General features: G+C 37.5%; 2 protein-coding genes across 3 annotated transcripts in view; one reads left to right on the top strand and one right to left on the bottom strand.

Moving 5' to 3' along the window:
* LARP7 (La ribonucleoprotein 7, transcriptional regulator) overlaps positions 1-26,724 on the top strand; it is a 57,308-nt gene that overhangs the window by 362 nt on the left and 30,222 nt on the right. The gene's annotated exons all lie outside the window — the stretch shown is intronic.
* Positions 955-26,709, bottom strand: ZGRF1 (zinc finger GRF-type containing 1). 2 transcript variants are annotated; one of them, XM_041122067.1, is made up of 29 exons: positions 26,584-26,709; positions 25,933-26,030; positions 25,262-25,342; positions 25,059-25,139; positions 24,894-24,950; positions 24,257-24,442; positions 21,712-23,890; positions 21,305-21,387; positions 20,538-20,618; positions 19,143-19,248; positions 18,950-19,056; positions 18,589-18,739; positions 16,965-17,623; positions 15,287-15,425; positions 14,545-14,729; positions 13,899-14,086; positions 13,158-13,297; positions 11,914-12,060; positions 9,704-9,818; positions 8,601-8,860; positions 7,230-7,389; positions 6,480-6,557; positions 5,449-5,596; positions 4,335-4,462; positions 3,881-4,004; positions 3,265-3,441; positions 3,014-3,148; positions 2,091-2,352; positions 955-1,251 (listed from the first exon to the last, which is right to left on the bottom strand). In XM_041122067.1, exons 3-29 carry the CDS (start codon positions 25,280-25,282, stop codon positions 1,136-1,138), a joined length of 6,213 nt encoding a protein of 2,070 aa, XP_040978001.1. In that variant the 5' UTR covers positions 25,283-25,342; positions 25,933-26,030; positions 26,584-26,709; the 3' UTR covers positions 955-1,135. The 2 variants fall into 2 exon arrangements, with proteins under 2 accessions (XP_040978001.1, XP_040978007.1); XM_041122073.1 differs by lacking the exon at positions 21,305-21,387 and having other exon boundaries at positions 3,008-3,148; positions 22,079-23,890; positions 26,584-26,708.

The raw sequence follows: 26,724 nt of genomic DNA, 5'->3' as shown, positions 1-26,724 counted from the left end.
CGAGCTACAGCACTGACCCTCACCTCCAAAGGGTGACCCAGGGCAGCTAGGGAAGATTCCTGGTCCGATTCACTGACCGATCCACTCCCAACCCACACACGTTTACTTCCATAGCAAGAACCTCAGTTAGCTTCCTAAAGATAAGCTTTCCCTCCTTCCTCCTTATCCCCTCTCCTTACATCATCCTGGGCTAACCAGTCCCATCGTCAGCTCACGTGCTGCAAGTGTTCTGAAGTTCAGTGTTCCCCACAATTCTGATTTCTTTCCGGGAACAAATGCATCACTGAATGCAACAAGCTCCTCACCAGGTGATTTATTGCGAAGCTGCATAAAAAGAAAGCAGAAGATTACTTCGAGTAACTTCAGCGCTATTGGGATGCAGGCTCTCTGGTGTACCTCAGAGTCTTCTCTGGAAGAAGTTTAACAGCATCTAGAAATTTTACGATGTCCATACTTAGCCCACTTCGCCCCACCGTTTGTACAGTAACCACTGAGCCTCCCCTATACACCTCTGAGACAGCCTACGGACAGGCTTGTGCCATGGTAAAGATGATGAACTTTTTTTCTTGTCGGAGAGTTTCTGACACAACAGCACTCTTTTTCCAAACCAAAATCATTCTGCTTTTTTGTAGTTTCGAAAGAGAGCCGAGTGATCTTATCCTAAAACCTGTAAAAAAATCTAGATACAGGTCAATCCGGTCTCATTTTGTTTTGTTGACATTCCAGGATTTAATAGACCAAGGACATGTAATTTTTCTTGAAGAAATTACTCTGTGTTTTAACTATCCTTTTAATTGTTTTAGCCATGCTCCTTCCCAGATGTCACCCATTTGTAAATATGCAAGATGACAGAATTGTTCTAAGAGATGGTGTTACGTGTGTATCTTATCTGAAGAATAATGAAACACTAATAATACAATTAGGTATTTTGTAAGCATAAACGGATTTCAGTTATCAAGCAGATAAAGTTACTTTATTCATTTTTAGTCACACAAACAAGGGTCAAAACAGAAGGATCAGTGCACTGAGATACAAACAAAAATTTCCCACTTTAACTATAAATATTAGATCTGCCATCCTTCTGATAATTTTTACACACGCTATTCATAATTTCTTCACAAAATAGGCACACATTTTATTTTTCCTTTTTCTTATTCTGTTCCTTTTCCTTTCGTTTCTCCAAATAACACTTCAGAATGTTGTTTAGCTGCTGCTCACACTGGCTTACGTGTTGTAATCCATTTTCCCATCCTAAAAGCAGCAATAAACAGGATAATTACATCTTGCTTTACAGCATCCATCGTGTAATTAGTCTGTGGTGATGCAAACATCTTATTTCCCAAAGCCTATCAAATGGCTATAATATTTCTACTTTGAAAATTGTTCTTCTTCAGAGTCCAACTTTGATGTCAACCAATAGGTAAATAAAATTATTACTCTTTTGGTACCTATTCTTGCAGTGATTTGTTAGCAGCTGCTTTAGAGACTGAGCGCTCCCTGTGGAGTATCTGCTAAGGTGAGGCCCTACCCCCTCCCCTACCTAACTCCAATAGCATTGGGGTTTTTTCCAGCAGCTCAAAATTTATCTTCCAAAAACAACGAGCCCCTAGTTGCAGAAAGATGCTAGGCATTTTTCTCTCCTTTATTTAAGTACTACCTATTCAGAAATACTGCTGTATAGAAGAATTTGTTTGCAACTTGTTTCTACCTGGGTCTACTGTGTAAAAGCAAACTGAAAGGACTAGAAATGCAGCAACGGGTTTCAGCTCTCCTTACTAGGATGCTGTTTGTGTAGCTATCTGGTGGCATCAAAAGAAGAAAAAGAAGTCCCGTTACTGGATAACAAATACCCTTCAAGTATAAAACCAGTTTGCAGATAAAACTGCAAACATGCAACTCACACACTTGCAAATACTTGCATTTTCCTGCAATATACCGTATTTTACATGTAATAAATATACTGTTTTATATAATATGCATACTATATACTTTATATATAAACTATATAGTTTATATACGCTATAATACATAGTTTAATTAAAGAAGATGAGCTGCATGGTTTCAGAAATACAGGAGAAGAAAATAATTACCTTTGCAGTGATGAATTACTCTTCCCCACAGTCTGTTCCTACTTAAACAGGCCAGATTTCCAACAATCAACAAATGCCTCTTTGCTCTCGTTAGTGCAACGTTCATTCTCTTTTCCGAGTCTATGAACCCGATTTGTCTTGTTCTTACACATGACAAAACAATGATCTCCTTCTCAGCTCCTTGGAACGCGTCTACAGTGGACACCTGGACAGCTTTAATTTCAAAAGCCTCAGAGTGTACGCCACTAAGCAAATTCTGAATCTGTAGACAAAAAGAATATGGATGGTGATGAGTTATGCTGCTCACAGTCAATCACTTGTTTTGAGCGAACACACTCAACAAATCTGAGTCTACACAAGACGCAAACTAAGAAACTAGAGGGTACGACGACAGTAAAACCTCAGCTAATCACAGGAAAATGCTACGCAACGAACCTGTATTTGACAAAACGCTGGCGCATGCAGTGTGGCAACCAGTACTTTCGCTTACTAATCACAGCAGCCCATGTCATGCCTTGGATGATGACTGGGTGAGGTACAACTGCAACCTTGCTAAGCAGACACCTCTGTTACCTGTCCTTGTCACACATACCAGTTTGTAGCAGCCCCTGATTTCCGTATGAAAATTATATACTATTTAATTTGCCGATTTTCTGAGTGTCCATATGGAAGGAAAACAAATGGAAAGTGTTTTTTTTTTTAATCATATGCTTGAATGAAAAGATTTTGACTGATTTTAGAGGAAAAAAAAATAGATTTTTATTTTTTTAAATAAGAAAGAGAACTTATGGTAAACTCTAGTTTACCTCTCCAGCATTTGTTTCTCACTTCTTGTTGACTCTTCCTAGTTGAAACGGAGCCTATATTTAGAATAAACAAATACATTTAAGAAAACTGTTTTATTGATGATACATTACACAAACCTTACACATCTGTGATTTATAAAGAGTAATCACACCAATTGCAGATCCTTCTATTCCACTTGCAATCAGAGACTGGATGAGCTTGACTGTAAAATGAACTTCTGCCACGTTATAAAAGCTGTTGTCTCTTTCAATCTGAAATTAGGGAAGAAGATTTCCAGTTTAGCGCTCACAAACAGCAGAATGCAAAAAGAAACAGAACAGAGGAAAAACTACAATATTGACTTTTTAAGAAATGTTTAAAAACTTACTTGCTCCACCCCATTAACACTATAAAAACATAGCGTTGGAAGCCAATCCAATAAAGGACTTCTATCTTTCTCAGAAACACCATCTATCAGATTTCCTTCATAGAACAGCTCGTTGGCTATGGCACTAATAGCAGGGTGACATCGGTACTGTGTCCGAAGAAGTATTGGTTTATGTCCCTAAAGAAGTATGATATAGAAAGTGTGACTAAGAAAAAGAGTAACTAAATATTTTGCAATGCCACCTAGGTCAAACAAGAAATAAGTGGAAACAATTCCTGCAGTAAGCTGGCTTAACCTTCATACACTCACTTCAGCAAAAGTTAGAACAAATACTGTAGCCCCCGATTCTTTCACCTGGATTGAAAACTGCACAAAAAGATCAGAAGGCAGAATCTGTTACTGTTTTTCAGTCCATTCTTGCTTCACATTTGTTATAGTTACAAATTTCCCTGCACTGTGAAAATAACATTTACAGAGAAAGGCACTAGAATGCTTAATTGAAAAACAGGCTGAAACACTGATCCTCTGACATCTAAACCAGAACTCTTTTAGTGACTTCAGTGGACCTACAATTTCACCCTCCCTCTTTGCTAAAGATGTGGTTAGTAGTACCTACCATTAAGCAAAGGCGGTCAAAGAGAGTCTGCTCCAATCCGTTTTCATGAACACTCTCAGACCCTTGAATAGTTGGTGGTAATTGCTTAGGGTCTCCAACAAGGACTAGCTTTTCACACTGAAACCTAAATAAGAATGTTTAAAAAAAAAAAAAAAAGTTCTAAAAAGGATGTCAGACTATTCATAACAAAAGCGTGTGTTGTGTTTATATATCACAGGTTGCTTTCCATCAGGCTCCCTTGTCCATCACCCTCTTTCCACAGTTAAAATAACATGGTAACTCAAGGAAGGCACGTAAGAGCAGGCCTCAATTTAAAATTACTCCTCTTCCTTTCTAAGGTGAGACCTTGGAGTTCATGTTCTTAAAAAGATGTGCAAGCTTGGCAATTATTTGAGGTTGTGTCACTGCTAACTAGGAGTTATTTCTCTGCTGAAACACAAAAGGAAGGCTGTACCTTGCAATAGGAAGGAGAGAAGCGGGTTCAGTCATCTGACTGCACTCATCCAGCATCACTACAGGAAACTTAAGAGTATTCAGACAAGGAAACGGGCAGGCAGCACAGGTCACTCCAACCACTTTCACCTTTGGTATTAGTGAGGGGGAAATGGGCAGACAAAAAGTTAAGATCATTTAATAGTCAATCTCTGTGCAGTACATAACTATAGCTGCGGCGGCAGAATATACCTAAATTAATTTTTAGCACTTCTACTACATCCTGTGTTATGCTGGCTGGGTCTCAAAAAATTATATTCTAACTTCCAGTAAAAGGCCCTGTGTATGCACGGAGAGGGATCCAAGGTTACCATTTCTTATGCTTGGGGTGTTTATACATTAAAGCCATTCATTGATTCATGTATTTTAAGACCAGATCTGGTCTGGTACAGAGAGAGTTCAGATTACACCTCCAAAACCTTCTAATCCCCAGCAGCAAAAGTGGCAGCATTGACCACTGGGAATAAGCAGAAGAAACAAATTGCTCAGATCTCCTTTGTTACAAATTGCTCTACAACAAGAGGGGATTTTTTGAGTCTAGGACTGAGGAGAAAAGGCAAATAACTGGAAAGACCAGAAATTGAGAAAATGTTTCTACAGGAAGTAGTAATCCTAGAAGGTAATACTTGGATGAAAAGTTACTTAAAATACATTTGAAATCCTCTTGGCAGTTGATACTCAACTCTAGGATAGATTTAGCTGAGTCCTTATCTTTTGCCTTTATGAGTATAAAAATTTTAGTTTCAAGGTGACAGTGCAGACTAGCTGTGCTCAGACATTTTTCTCTCCCCGCCGTGTAAACTAGATTGGTAATATTAAATCAGATTGCAATGAAGTTCAAAAAGGGCTTCTGATCACTAAACAGGAACTGCAGGTTCAACTCAGAGAAGTCATACACAGGTAAGACACTAAGCTATACCTGTGGAATCAAACCTATCCTAGTCCTAACATTCATTTTATTTTTCAAAACTAGGAGCTTGGCAGGTGTGAGAGGGGATTCCCAGTTTCCGTTTGCTGGGCCTTGCGGATAAGACGTAGCGAATCCCCACTTTCCCATCCCGTCACTTTGACTGTACCTGTTGCAGTATAGTTTTATTGGTCCCCAGTTTATGTTGCTCAATACTCTTCCTTACGTATATTTTTTCAACTGGAGTTAAGTCTTCCTTCATGAGAGCAAGCAGCTCTTTTAACTGCTCATTTTCATTTCCTGAGCCAGCATGTAAACTTCAAAAAGATTTTATAACGTGCATTACAATGATTGAAAATAACAGTGCTTTCAGTGTTCGGTGAACATCCAATATAGAAAAATAATCATACATGACAGTACTTTACAACAAGTACTAATCTATCCCAAATCCAGCTGAGATAGACTAGTGTAATACGTATTTTAAAACAGACCTTTATTCCACCAGCTCAGACCCTACCACCCCAGCCAGAGACATACATGTAGTAAATGACTTCTCCAAGTACACAGCTGATTTCAGAGTGGAGTAGAACTGAGAATTTTCTCATTCTCATACCATTTTATACCCTTGGTATGCTACTAACGCCAAGGAATGGAAATTTAATCTTTGTTCATCTTGAACTTTACTTTGTTCTCTCAAATTATGTTGAAAGTACCATGCATATTGCTTACTTTTAAGTAGTTAAAGGACAAACCCCAGAACACTATAGCAAAGATAACTGGGGTAAGTAGTACAGCATTCATGAGTTGTTACCATTAATTCTCCGCACATTAAATTTATGATTACTTCCTCCTAGTTCTTATCACTACAGCAGTACATATCTATTTCAAGTCTGTCCGTTCTGCTTCTCCTCCTTGTGTCAACTCCCAAATCTGTAACTGCCATTATTCTGGCAGTTTTAATGGGAAGTCTACCACTTCCCATTTAAAAGCATTAGCTCTATTCAGCAGCAAGTGACATTCCCAAATCAAGGTAAAATTTCTCTACCGTGCGGGGGCAGACACGGCGTGACGACAGACACAACCCTGAGATACGCATATTACAATCACATTTTTAAGTAGTTCAAAATAGTAATTTTACAGCATGCATACTATCATGAAGCTCAGAATCGCTACAGATCCCTGAAAGATTAAGATTCTTACCTATGGGGAAGAATTGCTTTGGTGATTTTCCTAATACTTCCCACTCTGATAAAATCCTCAAATCCAAGATCAAGTAGACTTCAAAGAAAAAGAGAAGATACATGTTACAGAAATGTAAAAAGGAATTTTGAAAAATTTAGAAGTGGTTCTAAAAAGGCTAACAGACACATCAGAACACAGAAGAACACAAACTTCTGTGATTAACCAGATGAAGTAACTCGGGCCACAATTCAAGTAAATCAAAAGAAATTAACCTCATCATGATTTGTCTCAAAAACACCTAATGCCTTTATGATCCTCCTCTCATAAATAGTCTTCCATTTGTACTTTCCCTTCCTTCCTTTATCCTTCCAAACCATGAATTGTATTTCATGTTAGCTTCATGCTGAAGCTTCCCAAGTCTGACTGCCTCTCCCTCTCTATCCCTCCTTCCCCTGCCCCCACTGCTACTTCCAAAAGATTCCTGAGCAATACTACTTTCTGTTGTGATGGATTTTAATAGTACATCTGATGAGACTAGAGCCCAATATTAGTCTCATGTAAATTCACGCAGCTAACCTTACAGTCTTCTAGCATACGCATGCTGTGCAAAGGAGCAAGGGTAAAATTAAAGCCCGTGTGTGACACTTTCTAGGGAAAGAATGCAATCTTTTTGGAGTGTTACACTGCAAATATCAACACAATTATCTTTACCGTATAAGTGCATTATTGTTTTTGGAACAATAGTCTGTAAAAATCTCAGTAACCTACCCCAGCAGTATCCTGTCAACAGCAACATTAGTGGAAGAAGCAATCAGAAGTTTCCATGGAGCTGGCCTTGGACCCTCCATAGCTTCACTGCTCTCAAAGAGCTGGACTAGGAACAAAATCACAACGGACAGCAGATAGCTCTTTCCAGCCCCAAAAACACCTGGTATTTTGGAAGAAAAAGCCAAAGTTACACAGGGAAATTTTCCAGAAGGTACAGTTCTAATCAATTGTTATAACTTAAGTTTATCTTATGAAATATTATGCTGTGATTCCCGTCAAAACATTGCACGTGCTTGCTTCAGCAGCTCTAAGTATCCAGGGGCAATCAGTTTCTTACACTTTGCATTTACTGCCTGCAGTAAGTTTACAAAAAACTACAGAAGAGGGGAAGCTAAGGTATTTTTCCTAAATTTTCTCATTGAATACATGCATTACTTGCTGAGGAGTCTCATCAATACATTGAAATACTACAAGTATCTGCATGCACATCCCTCATACCATGTCCTCAGGTACAGAATAAGGAATTCGGGAGATAATTATTTTGGAATGACTAATAATTTTAACTACATCAATGTGCCTGACAGCCTAACAAAAGCTCAGGCAATTTAAGTCTAGTGATATCTGTACTAAGAGTGTCATTACTGTCAACGTATTTACATTGACAGAATCTGAAAACTTACGTTTATGGTAACTGCTTTTCAATACTGATTTAAAAAAAAAATAATCTTTGAACTAAGATGTTACTAGCCTTTTTGTACATGTCGAAAAGGGGTAAAACAAAGATAGAAGAAAGTAGAAAACAGCAAGGAATAATGTGTAATAGAAAAAAAATTATATGATAATTTAGCAAAGCTGATACATGACAAAAAGTGGGTTTAATATGAAAATAAATAAGCAGAAGACAGTAAATAACTCTGGTTTTGTGTAGATCTTGCTAGGAAAGAACTCTGTAAAATCCTGCAAAAGGCCGAATGCAAATTCAAGGATCAAAAGCTCTCTGCTGATAGAATGGATGTTATAACGTCAAGGTCATTATCAGAGAGGCCTCATTCAAGAAATGAATTTTCAGGAAATGCATAGAGTAGATGAGGACAGCAGCGTTACAAAGGAGTATAAAAGGATATTCCATACACAGAGGCAGTTTATTCAAGCTCATCTTTTGTGCCACATTCAAAATAAGTCAACATTTACCTAGACATAACGATCTCCCTTTAAGTCTGCCTGGAATTGTAACTATATGCTTAAGAAAACAAGTCTACTGTTTCATCACTGAGAGAATTTAGGGATTTTTCACTAACACTGGCATCACATATTAACTAGAATTTTGGAAAGATACAATAGCAGCAAATTTCACAATTATTTGCTTCATACCACGTATGATTGTGATAGGGAAGTTCTGATGTTCTTCCACTGGTTTGATATTTTCACATGAGGTCATCATTTGAGCTATCTGAATCAGTGATGTAGCTTGATCTGGGTTCAACGAGAATGTTTGGATCATCTTTTTAGCTAGTCCCATTGCCACTTCAGTGCTGACAGGTCCATACATCATTGTGCGTTTCAGACTGATGGCAGGTGGAATAAATTTTCTTTTGTTGACACTACTAGTAGCATTTTTAGAATCAAAATTCCTAAGAAAAAACACAATGGTCAAAAGTTGCAGTATAATACTGCATATGTATAATTTGTATCTCATAGTTCTGATATTCTTACTCACCTGACATTGAAATGCTGAGGCTTTATGATTAACAGCTGACGGAATTAAAAGTTGCTGCCCCCTGCACCCTGACATACACCTGGGCTGTATATTCCTACCCCTTATTACTTCCCTGGGTGAAAGCTGGATCATATGAAACAGGCTTTTGGGTTCTATCATTTTTGCTGTATGTTAACACTTACAGTCTGACTTACTCTAAGGCCATGAGACTGACAGAATTAAGAGTGGTAGAAGAACATAGTCAGAGGTAGCAGAGATTCATTTAATTACTTGTTTTATACAGTGAATCATAAGCAGCTCTTGGAAATACACCTATTCGCTCCGACTCGTTGAGAAAATATTTTATTTTTAGGTTTTGTGTCGAGTGACTCTAAAAATTGGGAAGGAAAAACAGTTCCACTGAACCCCCATGAAGCATATACTTTAACTTAATACAGATCAGTCGGTGAGTGCACTATCAGTCTAATGATCATAATAATGCCCAATATTAATCTCTAGGTTGTAAAACATGGGCTGCAGGTAAGTTTTAAGGAGAAAAAACCCTTACAATCGAGTTAGAGTGAAGCAACCGACATATTTTCATTTCCGCATAACTAAAAGTTGCATTGTCAACAGTTCATTCCTTGCACTGTTTTTCTGATTTTAGTTTTCCTCATCCACTTTTTAATACGGCAAACTCAATGGTACTTTTGTTGTGGTTTTTTCTGTACCTACTGACATATTCTATGTTCACAGTATCACTGAAACCATAACTTACATTTTTAGTAGGTATGGTACTAGTGGTAATGTAGATGGATTGAAGTGCTCCTCCATATTTCTTAGAGATGTAAGCTCACCACTAGCATTACAAACCAGCAAGGCATGAACAAACGCTGAAAAGGCCACAGAAAAATAAAATTAGAAAAAAATTAAATTAGCCAAAACTTCAAATCAGCTAGAAAAATGAATTACAAAATGCCAAAAGAGTCATTAGCCTCCTGTAACAGAAGCCAAATTAACCCAATTACCATGTCTGACTGATTATTATAGATGAGGAGAGACCTATTAGCCCTTCTTTACAAGGTGTGTTATTTTGAAGTATTTGTGATTCCAACATTAGAAACCTTCTGGAAAGGAAGCTTAGATAAAAATCCTTACTCATTTTAGAAACACTCGAGGTATTTAGAAGGCTTTGGAATTTAAGAGGTGACTTTTGTAAGTATACCATCTGTATCACAATAGCTAAGCAGATGCTTTCTTAAAAAAAACAGGAACGTAAGAACAACTCCAATGGGCCAGACTCAAGTTCCATCTAGCTTATTTCCAAAGTGTACAAAAGTGGATGCCTAGGGGAGGGTATAAGAACGGAACAAGTATTCAATTATATTTTTCTGTATTCACTGCCAGTTTCCTAACGTTCTGCGGCTCAGGGATCGCCTAAGTAACAGGTTTCTAATATGTTTAGTAACCCACATACCTCTGTTTTGCTGTTGTTTATTGCTGCCTACAACTAAACATTACTTAAAGCTTTATTTTCATATAACTTAGGGTTTTAGATTTGTAATGGTTATAGAATTATGAAATAATCTGTAGTTATGATCAAAGAGTTAGGACCAAAAATTTCCTAACAAAAATTAAAATGCTGTGATTCAACAGCATTAAGACTGCAAAACTATATATTAACTCTTCCAGACCCTGACTGCTCAATAGATCCAGTCCTGCAACTCACAGTCAGGGAACAAACAAAACTTAGTCTCCAATTGCATTTGAAGCCCATGATTTTGACAGCGTGTATGCCCACAAAGAACTTGTGTGCTATTCTGTATTTTTTTTCTCTATATTTTTCAGTCTTCTGAATGTAATTCAGAAGAGTTTGATGTAGACTCACTGAATTGTGCTTTGCAGGAACTCTCTCCCTACTGATTACACAGAAAGCCTAAAAAGAATAATTTGTTAACTTAAAACACTCAACTTAGCTGCTTAAGGTTAAGTGCTATGAATAAAGCCTTTTGCGATCAAGCACACAATTTTCATACTGCATTAAAAGAAAGTAAGCAGAGGTATATTATTACTAGCTCCAGAATGACTACATAATGCATTCTTTATCTTTTTCTTTTACAAAAAAAAAAACCCCAAAACTTTAGCTCAATTCAAGAGCAAAAATAAAAAGCTTTTGCATCATGTTTGATGCAAAATGCACACATTTTGATGACAAATGCTGCACATTTGTCATTTTTCTGTGACATCTATAGCAGACTCCCACTGTTTCTCTCTGCACTTAAGGCCTGCTAACCTTACTGTTTCCAAAACAGTGATGACAAAATATTACAAAAATACCCCAAGCAAAAATGTTAAAACCAAAAAGAAGGGTGGCTGCAACTTAATTGGGAACAGCTTGCTAAAGACTAAAAAGGTCAGCAGTTCATTAAAAACCATCAATGCTAGGTTTAGCTATATTTTCTTTTTAAAGTACAATGATTAAAATCACTAAAACTACACAGATTTGCTTTTACTGAATCTGGAAACACCAATTTTTTAGTCATTCTAGACTGTAACAAGGGCACAGAAAGGAACGTCGGGACAGCCAAATCAGATTTAATATGTTGCTTTTTATATAAATATAAATTTTCCATCATGAGTTGTTTGGGGTTTCTGTTCATTTGTTTTTCAAGGACAGTAACAACAAATTCCTGTTACCTACACTCTGACAGTCAATTTGCATTCTGTATTATATTATTTACTACATTATTTATATTACCCTCATTTCTTCATCACCCATTTAGAATTTCTTACCAGCTACTTTGCAGGTTTAATTGCATTAACTACTCATGCATTCAAATTACATATTCAAAAATAAAGGAAAAGAAATACTATAAATAAAATAATGTATTAGATTTGATAAATTCTAATGTCATCCTTCATTGCTGGCCAGATTTTTCCCTCAATAGTTGTTTCCCACAATTCTGAATTATTTGGTGTAGAACTCACTATTTGATCGCCAGTTTGAGGGACAGTAGCCTTTCAGTGGTAGTAATTCTACTTCATTGTTGGAGGATGGTCCAAAGAAAGCACTACATGCAATGAAAGTATCAAGGGGATCAAAGTTCAGAGTCTTCGAAACAACCCAAATATCATCTGTCAAAAAAATATAGAGTTCTCATAAGCTTCTACTGCTGTTTTTTAAAAAAAATGAAGCTGGACAAAATACCTCAGCATTTACTATGCTGCATATTAAACCACCGCTAATGTGAAAGTGGGGGATATTAGAAAGTCCTAACTAAGTGTTAGTTCAGTTCTAAAAGAATGAATATGTAATTTGCAATTCTTCTAGGACTTACTGTCTGAAATTGATGGCAACTCTGAAGTTCTCTCCTGGTGCACTTAGCAGCATTTGACTTCTGGCAAATCTGAAGTATTATCCATTTTGAGACTATTTGGAACAAATCACTGAAGAACACTACAAATCTAGTGAACTACACTTTTGCCAAAGAACAGCAAGTACTGAAATAAATGTACATTTTCCCTTCCCTTTCAAAACCAACACATACTGGAGCCTGCAAATGTTCTGTTTTATTTAGCACAGCTGATGAGACTAAAGCTCACTACGCTATTCCTATATCATATATTGCAGAGCACAGCAAGGCAGACTTCAAAGTTAGGAGCAATAATGGTGCAATAATTTGCCCATGCAGAGCTTCAGAATTTATAGTTACAAAACCCTGATTTGTTAGAACATTTCAGTCTGTACGTAAAGTGTGCACAAACACGTTTGCCTAAATTCTTTTGTATCATTTTGAACAGTAAAGTGAACAAAATATAAAAATATGGGTATCAATTAAAAAATTACTGAAGTGAAATGAACTATTGAGAATATCTGGGTCAAATCACTGAATGTCCTCCAACTTTGTGACATTTCAGTGATTTACATCAAGTTTTCCTTAAATATCATCTGCTTGAATACTGGGCTTTCCTGAAACGTCACGGTTCAAAGACTTAATACACTCCAAACCCAAGGACATGGAATTTATATATTTCTCTAAGGTAGTTGAACGTTTACAAGAAAAGATGAATTAATGAGAAACTTCATTGCCTTTCTAGAACGAGAATTGAACGATCAGGCTTGCCAGGAGTTTTAAAACAGGATTCAGTTTTTCTCTTTAGATTACAAATTAAAACTTTAAAAAGGCACAACATGACATGGACAATTCTTCTGATGCTTAAGATTTGTTTACCTTTGCTATAGAGAGAATAATGCTCCTTTCTGCTCAGTTTGAGGTATAATTTGGTTTTGGAATCGCCATCAAACCTGGCAGGTGTATTCATCATTTTCTTGAACTTCCTACACCGCTGTGTTTGAATTTCGAAGGCTTTCCTGTTAAATTGCAATTTTAAGAAAAAGTATGTAAACAATTGGCACATTTTGGATTCGCCACCAAAAATAAGAAATCTCCACAGACTGGACCAAATTATACAGCGCAGATCTTGGTGGTTGTTCATCATCTTGCATTACCAAGTTTTAAATACACGTATCTTGACTGCAAAATACTTCTTTCATATTCAGCCATAATTAAATTGTTTCCCCTACAGTTAAGCAGCACAGAATAGCCTTTGATACAACTTCTAACATTAAAATTAGAATCACCAAGAGAATAAATCTAATTCTCTTACGCAAGATTAAATGAACAGTAATTCAAATGCAACAATCATAAGGAATTTCATTAAGCAGTTATCAAGTTGCTGGTAAGCAGTGTTGATTCTTGCTGAAAAGAACGCAGATCTGAAATGCCATTGCTGTGAATACTATTCCTTCACTAATGTGGCTTTTACATTTCTACACAGAACTGTAGCCTCTTTAAACATACTTAGTGAAACTGTCTGTTAAATCCTACTGAAATCCCGAGCTACTGGAACATTTATAAATAATCCTGCAATTCACATAGCACTTGTGAAAAGTGCATAGCGTTTCAGAATACCTCACCAAAAGCTGGCATCCCTCACAGAGAGAAATCTTTTGACTTCTGAGGTATGTCCCAATACTCTTTATATCATGAAGCACTACACTAGGTCTGGATTTTATCTGTGTGGGGTTCACATCTTCTATCCACTTGAAAAACGAACACTGCTCAGCTTTTGGGGCATCACAGGTATAGAACAAACGACCCTGGGGGGGGGGGGGGGGGGAAGAAGGAAAAGAAAAAAAAGACCGTCAGCACATTAAAACAAACAATTAAAAAAAAAAAAAAGTAAAGCAATGGATCAGTACTCACTGCTATAGAAATAATCAGATAAACACCTGTGTTTTCACTGTGTTTCACTGAAAAACACAAGTGTGCTCCCAAAACTCTCAGCTCCTGAAACCAGTGTGTGTAATCATACCTGACAAAAATCCCTTATAACCTGGAAAATTATAAATTCAAGTCTTTCTCTCTACATATATAAAACTGTTTCCGTATGGAAAAAACTATTACATCAACAACACTGGACACTAGTGGATACTACAACTCACCTTAAAAGTGATCTCTATAACACATCACTTCAATCTGTAATTGTTCACACAATATGGTCTCTATATGCCAAACTAACACCCCAAACTGTAAACAAATAAGGAATAAACAGCACCTTGTTTTGGCCTTCTTTTTTAACCGTAACAAGCTTAGCAGGTTGCATGTGATTGCAGAGTGGAACGCAGCTTGCTTTGCTCTCACTTTGCCCATCTTTTAATGAAGTGTGAAATGATATATCCACTTTTGAAAGAGCATTGTGTAATCTTTGTGACAAGTCAAACAGCATTATGTTTAATTGCTCTTGACATAGAGAGGAGAATAAAAGAATAATTAGTACAGCCTTAAAATGATTACACAAGTACAGAACATTCAAACAAATACATTTTCATTTGAAACTTTCAATTCCAAACCTAAATCAAAATAGTTAATCTGCGTCCTAAAAGAAACCACGTGACCTGCAAAATTCACATATTGCACATGCAATTAATTTGTTCTAACTGCCCTACTTTCATTCAAATCACATTTAAGTATATGACTGCAAACAATCCAAACACTAAATAACTGGGGGGGGAGGGGGGGGGGGGAGGGCGGGGGGAAGGCTTAGATAGGAATCTAAAGACTGGTAAACAGGCACAAGGTTACATAGTTGAACAGAAGCATACTGGTCTTTTGGTTTGCCTTTGCAATTTTGGGTATAGACTGAACATATTTCAGTATATATATCCAAACCCAAATGCGCACAGTTGTTCCAATAGCTGACATTGACTATCTCTCTCCTTCTCATCCTGCTTTGTGAAGCTTCAGAAATATGCTGTTTAATAATGACAGCATTTTATATACCATCGTGTTAGACATACCTGTCAGAGCAGCTTTAAAGATCTGTTTGTAGTGAACATGCGACTGAAACACAGTTGGTATGGAAACCTTTCTTTTAGGAAGATTAGCGTATTTTACTTTATCCACATTAGGAAAAGACAACTCAGAAATTGTTATGTCCTACAAAAAAGAAAAATAAACCATTAAAACTTGCAGAGCCCCAAATGAGACAAATTCTGATAAACGGCTACTGTACAGATAAGCCAAAACCTATCCATTTTTCTTCTCTTTTTCCTTTTTTGCTTTTCTATATTGTGTCTCATTACTAAGTACAACTAAACAGAAAAAATTCAGGGCCTCATTCTGCAACCAGAAGTTTGAACATGAAGACTGCCAATAAAGAATCAGTTTTCTAAAAGCAAAATACAAATCCCCTTCACCACAAATGTTTGCCGGCTTTGTTATCCATAAGTACAGGAGCATGTATACAATCCGACTGCCAATAGGAGTAAAATTAAGTACACCTGGAGCTATAGCATAGAGCTTGGACTGCCATTTAGGATGTACCATGAAGTTAAAATTTGCCCCTTGACAAACAGCCTGCATTTATAGTAACATAGACAATACTTTCAAAGGCTTTAGAGTAAATGACGTAATTCAGAATCATGTTTTCAGCCCTAGACATGGGAAGGAGCACATAAACCCCATTTTTAACACCATTTCTGCACAGAAATAAATCCATCAGATGAAACTATAGCAAAGGTAGTACAAGGTTAGGGAAGGAAGAACCAGACTAGAGAGCTTTGGATAAAAGTGTGCACACCACAAGCTATCCCTTTGCCTGCCATCCCAGCTAGTCCTGAGGAGATTCTTCCATCTACGCTGCAGTGGGCATCATAATGATAACTCTTATCATAAGCTTTTTAACATGCAATATACATGGATTTTATATATATATAAAAACACACACAATGTGTATACCAGTGTGTATATGAAATACACTAGTTATTTCCCCACCTCTATTTCACATGAATATTTTACTGTACAGTTGTAAAGAACTAGAAAACACAGCATACTAAGTTTGTGTCAAAAAAAAAAGAGGAAAATCTAACATTTTCAATAACTCTCAAACACAGGCATTTCTTGACTTAAAACTTGACTTGTGGTTGGTTTGGTTTTTTTCCCAATTTACTCCATTTGTTTAAGACAGTCTACTGGTCACAAACAGCTGTGCCAATTTTTTAGGTGCTTACTCAATGCCATAACTTACTTTTCCTCAATTAAAACTGAGGAAATTCAAAATACTTTAAAATCAGAGACTATGCTTTGAAGCAAGATATGGGTGTTCATTAAAACAATGCTGATTTCACAATTAAGAAAAACACTTCTTGAAAACATGTTCTTACCAATTATAGGTGACAAAATAGCCCAACAGCTTTCATTTCATCTTCCTGCCATCAACATTCAGATTAAAAATCTAAATCTGGCACTATGTGTGCCAAGGAATTACCTTTACAAAGGATTAGTCACGGCACGTAAAAAAATACATTAGCAGCTGCTGTTCTGTAGCTGAGACTCTTTTGTGTTACTACGTATGTAGAAACATTTCATCCAATCACACTGATAATATCTTGCAGGAAATCAGATAAATGCAGTTACTTTGTCCAGAAAAATGTGTTTCTGTCACTTATAACTGTATTTGCTTGAACAGTTACACACCTGGCCGTCTCCTGTTACAGTGTGGCAGCTCAGATGACTTAACACCTTTTGTGTTGCTTCAGCCAAAGGTGTCTGACTTAAGTGCAGAGAAAGTAACTTCCTCTCTGAAATCAAATCTTGATTGCTGGTATTTGCACAGCGTTTACCAAGCATGCTCTTTGCTGTCAGTAGAGGTGTGGAGCCGGGAGCACTTTTATTCACAGCACTGCTCTCTCCTGTGTCACCCAGCGGCATTCCAAGGATGTCCTCAGCACAGATGTCATCAGTCACTTCCCCATCATCGCTGTTTTGAGTTATCAAGTCACACTGAGCACTGTTTTGGTATTTTAGCCACTTGCTTTGTCTATATTGTGCAGTCACATTAGGGAACACTGGTTGTACGGATTCCCTTTCTCTGTCTTCCATATATTCTCCAAACACAGAGGTTTCATAATTTCTGTCCTCAGGGCCAAAAGCACTAATAGGAAATACCGGTGACTTGTTGCCTAAATGGACTGCTGAAGAGCCAAAAGATCGCTGGACCTGCTCTCTGTCAGTTGGATAAACTGCGTCAGAAATCTTCTCAGTGGCAGGAAGAGTGACAAATGGAGTTCGTGTTTTAACTGTCGGTTTGAATCTTGAGAAGTTGCCTTCCTCTGGATAGCTGGGTTTCTCCCGTGCTGTAGGGCAAATACATCTTACAAGCAACTTGTAGCACTTAGGGATGGCACATTAACTTCAGAGGTACAAAAAACTAAGACAAGCAAAGAATTTCAAGTTCTTCCTTTTACATCCTGTCTTCTAATTCGAAAGCTCTTTGTATCATGCCTCTGCAGTACCACACCAAATTTCCATAGGTCATGAGTGATTTCAACTGTGATTCTTTTAATACTTAAATCCCTATATTCAGAACACATTTCTGTAGGCATGCTACTTGTATAAAAGAAAGTGTTTGGTAGAAATTATTTAAGCATTATTGTGTTTTGGAGGTCATTAATCTGATATTCTTGGTAGGTCAGTCACAACTGCCAACTGGAAAACAAACAGCTTAACATTTGCTCCTTTTTCCAAAAAGATCACCCACAAAACTGTGTAAATTAACATTAACCAATGTGGATAAATAGGCTTCCAGTACCACAAGCATCCTTTTGACTAAATTCACTATCAATAAGGAATGACAGTCATTGATAGGTGTCCACTGGAAGTGGGTCAGAGGACAGCTGAATATGGAAGAAAACTAAAAGCAGGCAAATAAATGAAAACATTAGTATGAATCAGAAGCTTAGGTTACAGCTGTTTTTTCCCCCGAACTAGAAGCTGATTTTTCTTTATAAAACTAAATCACTCTTCCGAAGTCTCTTTCAGGAGAATATAATTGGGGCAGGGGGCAAGGCATGGAATTCAAGGCTAATTCAGCAATTTGGAAAACACTGTTTAAAATCATGCTTTAAAAAAGTAACACACGCCCCTATGAAAAATGTGTGATAAACACAAATCAAACTCTGTAGTTACCCAGACATATCTCAGTATATTTCAGTGCCCAGGGTAACTGCCTTTTATAGTGCAACTCACTGTGCTTCAAAAATCCTCAAAGATTTTCTAGCAAAACTATTGTAAAGTGCAATTATAAACTGTAATTTCTTACTGAAAAAAATTTCTGCAAGTTCTGGTTCACTTGGCAAGATCCTGTGTATCAGGGGCTCCTGTATGTCTCTGACAGTTTCCTCACTTCCTGAAGCTGGAGAAATTGTAGAGTCTGGATCAAGTGAGGAAGTCAGTTCTACTGACGAAATCATCTACAGATGATGAATTAACATGTCAAGTGAATGACTGGAAAAAAAACCTTAATTATAGCTCTTTTGTCACTATTGTTTCTCTCTCATCATTCTAAACAATTGAAACGTCTCTCAGACTTGAGACAAAAGAGTTTCAAAAATAAGAAATTGCTACCATGAACACACAGGAAATAAAGCCAAAAAGATCTAGAAGCGACAGTCAATTCACACCTTGTCAGGTTCCCATGAAGTCCACTGCATTTGTCTCAAATCAGAACGTGAAGGTGAGCCTGACATTGTCTGTGGTGGAACTTCAGAATACACATTCATTGCCGATACTAGGAAAAATAGGCAAAGGACAGAAGTCATGGGGAATAATTGTTCTGAGGCCAATCACTGCCATTCTACTTTTACTTTCACTTACAGGGCTGATCTATTCTTGACTCTTTAATAATGTTAGACTTCTTTTGAAATTTTTCTTGTCTGATAAAGTTGATATCATCCTCATGAAGACTTCTTGAGCCTGGAGACTTCACCAAAAAAGTATAAACAAAAAACTTGTTAGAAATTAAACTGTTTATCGCCTATATAAGTATTATCTTTGTGTGACTCTTATTTCTAAATCTTATTTCTAGATATAATTCTTCAGTATCTCTAGCCTGTTCTGGAAGTAAAATAATGAAATATCAAATACTGAAATATATACTGCATTAGAAAAAAATTCTTTATTTAACACTGCATGTCATGTTTCTTTGCATCCAGGAGGAATAGCATCATAATCCAAGAAAGTTTTCACCCTTGCTTTGGAACTCTCTAACAATTATATACCAAATTTCAAATCCAGTTGAGATGAATGTATATATACTGCTAACACCAGGAAACAATCATTATAAAAGCCCTCTGCCACTTTTCTCTAGAAATCTCTCTCTGTTTACTATTATACATTATGACCATGTACATTTTTCAAAGTGAAACTGACCAGAGGAAAAAAAAAAAGTTACATCTTGCAAATGCATAGTCCTATGACAAAGATGAGTAAAAAAAATTGTCTAACTGCAGAGTTTTAACCACAAAGCACTGTATTCGGTTCTTAGTGATTTTGATACGATTGTAGCATTCTAAAAATGAGCCCTCTTTTATCCTACATTTACAGGATACTTGCTTGCGCTAAGGTTAGTAAGAATAACTTTGGAAAAAATGTTTTACCTGTCTGAAGTCAGAAATGACATACTTCCTTGAAAACAGGGGTGACAAAAATCTTTCGGCTGCAAACTCCATATTATTTTGGTACTGCTGCCATCCTAGCTGTGAGCAGGGAGCTCTCAACATTATCTCACTAGCTGCTGATCCCTTTACTTGGTGCCCTTGAAACACAACAGGCTACGCAATATATTGGAATCATCATTAACTGAAAATAAGTAATGTTCTGGAACTATCTACAGTCAATAAAGGTATTTTTCTTACACACAACAAAAATAATCTTTTGGAAACTGCAGAAGAGGAAAAAAAAAAATCTATGCTTTTCTCTTTCTCTTGCACTCCTGCAAGTCAGCAGCAATAAAGTTTTTGCACAAGTCTGTCAACAGAAAATCGATATCCTGATGTAGTATGTTTAGTCTTTTTGTATTGTAAAATTTGAGTTTAAAACTCTCAGTGGAAAACTTCCCACACACAAATGTACTAAAAAGCAATGAGAAGCCCATTATGAGACTGGTTAAATATTTATTAGGACTTCTTGTAATATATTGAAAACAGCAAACCACTGACTTGAAAGTTAAGAAACACTATTCATTATACTTCAGTTCCACAGAAATTGTACCTTTGGTTGGCAGTCAAGCGTCCTAGGGTCTCTTTGGGCCACTGCTATTGTTTTCTGTAATAAATTGTCCACACAGTTGGGCTGCAGAAAACAAGTATCAAAAGCTAATTACTCCAACAATTTAATAACCATTTAAAGTGAAAAGTTAAGCTAAGAAATTTCTTGTATTTATACAAGAGAAAGCATTTTAAATTACAGCCTTTTTATTTAGAATCCAGAACAATCCCTAATAGGATAAGAAACTAGGTTTGCTTTTCAAATGGGACAGGAAAAAGAGAATAATTTAATCCAAAATCTTTCTTTCACTTTGGATGGATTGAAAGAAAAAGACTATCCATAGCATTGGACAAAAATCAACGTGAAGCATAAAGCACAAACAGATCTGCAAGTATATTTCAACCCAAGTGCTAAAATTCCTAGGACAGCCACGCATTCAAAAAAACATAGTGAAAGAACAGAAAAAATAGATGGTACAAGAAGATGGGGTAGGGAAGGAGAAGTACCAGACATACTAATGACATTAAACATAACTAAATACTACAATTTGCATTAAGTTTCTTGTCATACATTAGGCCTCCTGAACATTCATTGGCAATAGGGTCTGCAAGAGGACATCTTCTGTTTACTATTAGCTTCTTAGTTGATGCCTCTAAGCAATTTCTAGCTCCACTTCCATAGTTTCACAAACCAAGAATTTTATTCAAGAAGCCTGGTGGAAAATGAATTCATCTTGTACAGATAGATATATGTAGTAAAAAATTGGTTACCATAAGGCCAGAAGAATCAAAGTATGAACAGGAAGATGCCTGTATACTTTCTGAGTAAGGCATTTCTGTAAACTGTTTTATAGCTATAAGAGATGGAAAACCATAATAAGTTACCGTTATAGTATTCTTTTTACATGAAAACATCTGAATATTTACCGGGCTTGCAAACCTTACCCACGCAAATAATTGCACAGTTAGGATTTAACTGAACTAAAGCAAACAAAGACACAGACTTGGAGCCTGCATTGTTGCTTTAAACACTAAAAATTGCATGAGGGAACCTTTATAACACATCACTCCCCAAGTATGGTTTCTGAATATGAATTGTCCAACAGGAGAGATAAGAATACATAAGTCAAATAGGCAGAGTCATACAGAATTCACTGTAAAATAGCAGCTGACCTAACCTTCATCTTTCACAGGCGGTTCAAATATCTCTTTAGAAGTCTCTGCTTCATATAATACACTATTATTTTCCTCCATCTCTTGTAAGCTTTCTAATGGTGTACTATGTTGAGTCAAAGCTCTTAGAAGAGCGATATTTTTTACCAAATCAGGAAGGTCTGATGAATTTTCAGCCATTGCTGTGCATTTGAGGCAATCTGTTCCTAGTCCTTCACCTTTGCAGGCTTCATGAAAGGCATTTATGCTCTCTGCATTTTCAAACTCGGTTTTACCTATTGCCGTTTCCTCTAGAGACAAACGGCCATTTCTTAAAGGATAGATAGAATTTCTGGAAATGAGAGTATCTTCCTTATGTGAAATGCCAAATACCTTTTGATGGCCTTCTGTGATATATTGGAATGAGCCATAGCTAGGCTCTGATTTTTGTGACAAAGCCAGCAAAGGACTACCTGGTTTAATGTCATCACTCCTAGTACCCCAGAAGTGTTCTAAATCAACATCTGGGGATTTAATGCATTCAAGCTGTACATCTTCTTCAGTCCTTTTGTCCATTGCAGAGATTATTCTGCTGGTAGAAATACATGAAATACTTTCAGTTTTCTCAAACATACTAGTTTTAGGGGGACATTCATTAACATTTGTGTCACCAGGCAAAAGATCAGAGTGCTTGCTATTTATCCATGATGTGCCATCAATGGTATGCGCTGCACAGCCATCAATATCCTTCTTATTGTTTGTGGCTTCAATACTTAATTGACTGTCATTAGTCTCTCTTACATTGTGTCCATTACCCAAAAGTTCCACTTCAATTCTGGTCTGGTTTGCAGAGTCTTCTGCAGTTCTCCCTGTATCTCCAACATCGTTGTCACAAAGCTGAGATGGTATACCCTCAGTGCAGTTATTTCCACCATTTTCTCCGTCAAACGTTGAACATTTGACTTCTTCGTTTTTACTGTGCGTCACTACTTCACAGCAAGAATGAAGTCTCAATGCAGCATTTTGTGCTACATCTTCTCCCTTTAAGCAACGTGGACTTTGTGAAAGCATGTCTCCTTCGGTGAACTTATTCACATCTCTTTCACACAGGTCTTCATTGTCTGTGTCATTAAAATCAAAAGCCTCCATTAGATTAAAGTTAACCTCCATCACCTGTTCATCTGGACCACAGTCTTTGCCATGCATACTTAATTCCTCCTTTACAAATCCAATTTTAGTCAATGTTACGTCCACAGAGAGCTCCTGGTCACTAGGTATTCTTTCTGAATTTTGTCTTGGCTGAAGCTCACTTTGCAACTTCACAGATGAATCCTCCCTGTATCTGGAGAGATTTTTTTCGAAGGTGATTGGACTTACTGAACATGAAACGTCACCTGAGGATGGGACAAACTGACTGTCACTCCTTCTACTTCGGGTGGATTCAGGTAGGAAGCAACTATTTGTATTGCACGGATCTTGTAAGTCTTGACTTAAATTATATGCCTTTTTGTCATGTCTCTGTCCTGTGGCTTCTTTATCACAAGGTTGTTCAGCTGAATTTAAAAGCATTTCAGCATTCCATTCTTTTTTATCATTTACAGTTCCCTTCGTAAAAGGCAGATGCTGAATATTTTGAATGAGTCTTTTGGCAGGGTTGCCTGAAAAAGCAGGTAGGATTGAGGGTTTTTGTCTGTATAAACTATCTGCATTTTCTGATGCCTGAGACCTAAAAAGACATTCTGTGACCTCAGACGATGTTTGATCTCTGCATCCTTGTGTTGGTTTAGACTCCAAAAGAGCTATTATCTGTGCTGTGCTCCTGATGTTGCATGACACTGCCCCGTGACCAGCTGTCTGACTACTAGATTTGGTGTGCCCAGTAACTGGAGGAGATTCTGGCTTCACAATGGACCGATCAGAGTTTTGCCTCTCTGTCTCCTCACATCTGCCAAGAAATGGAGCTGAAAGCAGTGACGAGAGAGACGTATGTTCTCCATCATTATCCGTACGCACATCTTCATGAAAGTCTGCAGATAGATTTGTTTCTGCATCCTTCTTGCAAATCGTAGAAAATAACGGAGAGGTAACATAAAACTTGGATGGAAAAGTACCCTGACAATGCTTAGATAAAGGCAATATTGTTGGGTTTTCTCCATCTTCCATTGTTGATATTTTCTTTTCAACTTGCCGTGGCCCTTGGAAACCCTACGGGAGAAATTGTAAATTAATTCTACTGAGAAATCAACTTCACGTTTTGTAATTAAACACTGAAAACAGGGCACGCTCCATAAAATATATTCTGATCAAGAAGCACATGACAATTCCACAGGTGTATAGACATAATCTCAAGGCCTTGCGTTTTTTCACTGCAGCCTTAGCAATACCAATCCTGCTAAACCAAACAGATTTAGTAGACTCTGGAAAAAATAGCTACAGGTAACACATTCTGGCTTACAGTTCCAAAAAACCAGGAAGACATAATCTATATATTTACCGTTCATTAAAAGATGTGCCTTTTGTGTTTTAAAATGGATGTTAACATCAGACATAACTTTTGAAACAAAGACATACCGTAAACTTCCGTTTCAAGCCAACAGACAGATGTCTTGGAGGTAGAACACCAGATTTTACGCCATTTCTATCCACTGCTGGCGTTTCTGCTTTCCTTGGCTGATCTTCAAAACATTTTTCATTAACTTTTACTGCTTCAACTGTGATCAAGTATCGTTCACTTTCTAAATTATCTCCAACATTCACCTAGAAAAGAGAAAGCACCAGTGTGTACATAGTAGTGCTATATAAGAAAGAGTCTTCTGAATATAGTCTTGTAAATACTTGTATATAAAAATTTCAGAAATTTACACCCAGTATATCACAGCCTGCCATATGAATACTTAGATTAAAATATACATATATGAGAAAGCATTAGCATTTAGCTTCAAAGTAGGCTTGTTTAATATATCACTGTAATACACTGCTTTTACCCCAAAGGAATAAAACTCCATAAAACCTCTACACTGGTTCCAGAAAAACATAAAGACTTATCAATAAAGTTGTTTTTGCTTTCCATTATTTGCATTGCAGCAGTCTTCCATATCCACAATAAGAGAAAGTACTACCTTAGCTACCAAACAAAAGTTTGAAATGCTTCCTGAAACACAAACCACAGTCAAGCATAAAAATAAAAAACACACTGAAAAAAATATACCTGAGATTTTATAAAAATACTCTCCAAACATTGTCCTTTATCATCAAACAAGATAGCCTGCAATGAAAAAATAGAATTTGAAATAACTAATTTTATTTCACAGATCAACTAGATTGCCGCTAACAGTCCAGCAATAGCAGATGATATTAAATCAGAGTTGTTCACCTTATTTCCACCAGTTCTAATCCTCAGAATTCCATCTTGCCACGTTTTTGATTTTTTCATTTTTTGGTGAGTGTATAATACCTGTTTTAAATGTGTAAGATGTTGAAATAATAATCAGTAAGAAAATGTTTAAATAATAGAGCAGCTACAGTGTCTTTTAATGTATTTCTACTTAATTGTACACAGTCTTAAAAATCACTTACAGTAAATTCTTGAGAAGCCATCGCTTTGGCAAAACAGTCATCCAACAGCTTGTTTCACAAATATTCACATCTTCATACAGCCTGAGAGAAAAGGAAATCTTCAGAATCGACCAGAGTTGTGAAGGACATGTGTTAACAAAAAATCCCAGATGTCAGTTCATTATTTTTTTTCCCCCTCAAAAGAAGAGAGCTAGATGCAAGACAATGTCAAAACAGTGGGGTACGGCTGATGCGGGCATTTTGAAGAGAAACGTCAAAGATAATCTAACAGCAAGGCTAGAGGTAAAAAGTGGCTTTTTTATAGATGCCAACATATTTTCTAACTTTCATGGGAATTCACTCATTTAAACAAATGGCTGGCAACTCTGAAAACTCCAGCGATCGTATTGCTATTCAGAATTAACAAATTATCCTAAACATGTTTACTTGCAGCAAAAAAATACCATAGAATCTATTAACAGAATAATTTTGTCACGAGTTTATTGACTCTGGACTTGGTCATGCATGCTTAATTCACGTTCAAGACGACTGACTCTCAAAACCAGCCACCCATGCAGTCAAGCCTCTACATATTTAAAGTTAGATCACAATAACTTTTAAAATAGCCCTTGATGATGAAACCAGGAACAAATCATTACAAAAGCAACTCATCTCCAGAAGCTGTGACTTACTCCTGTACGTACTGGCTTATAATATTTGATCAGTACTGCCATTTGCATCTGCGTTTAGAGAGCTGCACTTGCGACCTCAGTTCAATCCGTTAGCAGCACTGCAACGAACGCGATCACAAGAGACAAGGTAAGACTGCCAGCTCCTCTTACACTGTGGGTTAGTGAGAAACAGTTTATATTAAGAAGGGAGAGAGATTAACGCTGTTTCTGACGGCTGCCACCCTCTTGGCAGTCTCCCGGTGTTTAGTAAGGTGCGAAACTCTGGAAATGGACACCCTTAAAGGACACAGAATTAGTCCTTTAGCTATTAAAAGCAGCTGGATGAATGCGAACGCTAACTGTAACTCGGTACGGGACGCCACGGGAACAGGGGTGAATAGGAACGCTGCTACCACACATTCACACAGATCTGCTACATCCACCTTCCCCACACAGCCGAGGCAGGCTCGGTAAGCCCTTTTTAGCCCATCAGCCACAAACATTTCCCTCAGCACGGCGGCGTTAGATCCAAGTCCGGGGGCTTCCCAGAGTTAGAGCGAGCGCCGCCCCGCCGCAGAACCTCGCCCCTGGGGGACACCCGTCGCCGTAAGCCGACCCCCGGGAGCTGTCACTCCGGCTGAGGGCCCCAACGAAAACCCCGGTCCTACCCACCTGTCCCGGGCGGGCGCGCAGGATCATGGCGACCGCTGTCACCGCGCTCCCTCCCCGCGTTCGAAACTTCCCGCCGCAGCCCGCGCGACGTCACCGCGCCCCGCCGCCAGAAGGAAATCACGTGCGCCGAGGGCGGCGCGC

This window comes from Aquila chrysaetos, chromosome 1, assembly GCF_900496995.4.
Source record: "Aquila chrysaetos chrysaetos chromosome 1, bAquChr1.4, whole genome shotgun sequence".
NCBI classification, from domain to species: domain Eukaryota; kingdom Metazoa; phylum Chordata; class Aves; order Accipitriformes; family Accipitridae; genus Aquila; species Aquila chrysaetos.
Note: the sequence above shows the minus strand (reverse complement) of the source record. Positions and strands in the feature narration are given on the sequence as shown.

Excerpts from the sequence above, each read along its gene's own strand:
- ZGRF1 (XM_041122067.1), bottom strand. The coding sequence starts at position 25,282 with ATGGCTTCTCAAGAATTTACT. Across the intron at positions 8,861-9,703 it reads GTACCATACCTACTAAAAAT|GAATTTTGATTCTAAAAATG; the intron begins GTAAGTTATGGT and ends GTTTTTTCTTAG. Across the intron at positions 6,558-7,229 it reads GTTGACAGGATACTGCTGGG|TCTACTTGATCTTGGATTTG; the intron begins GTAGGTTACTGA and ends TTTTCTTTGAAG.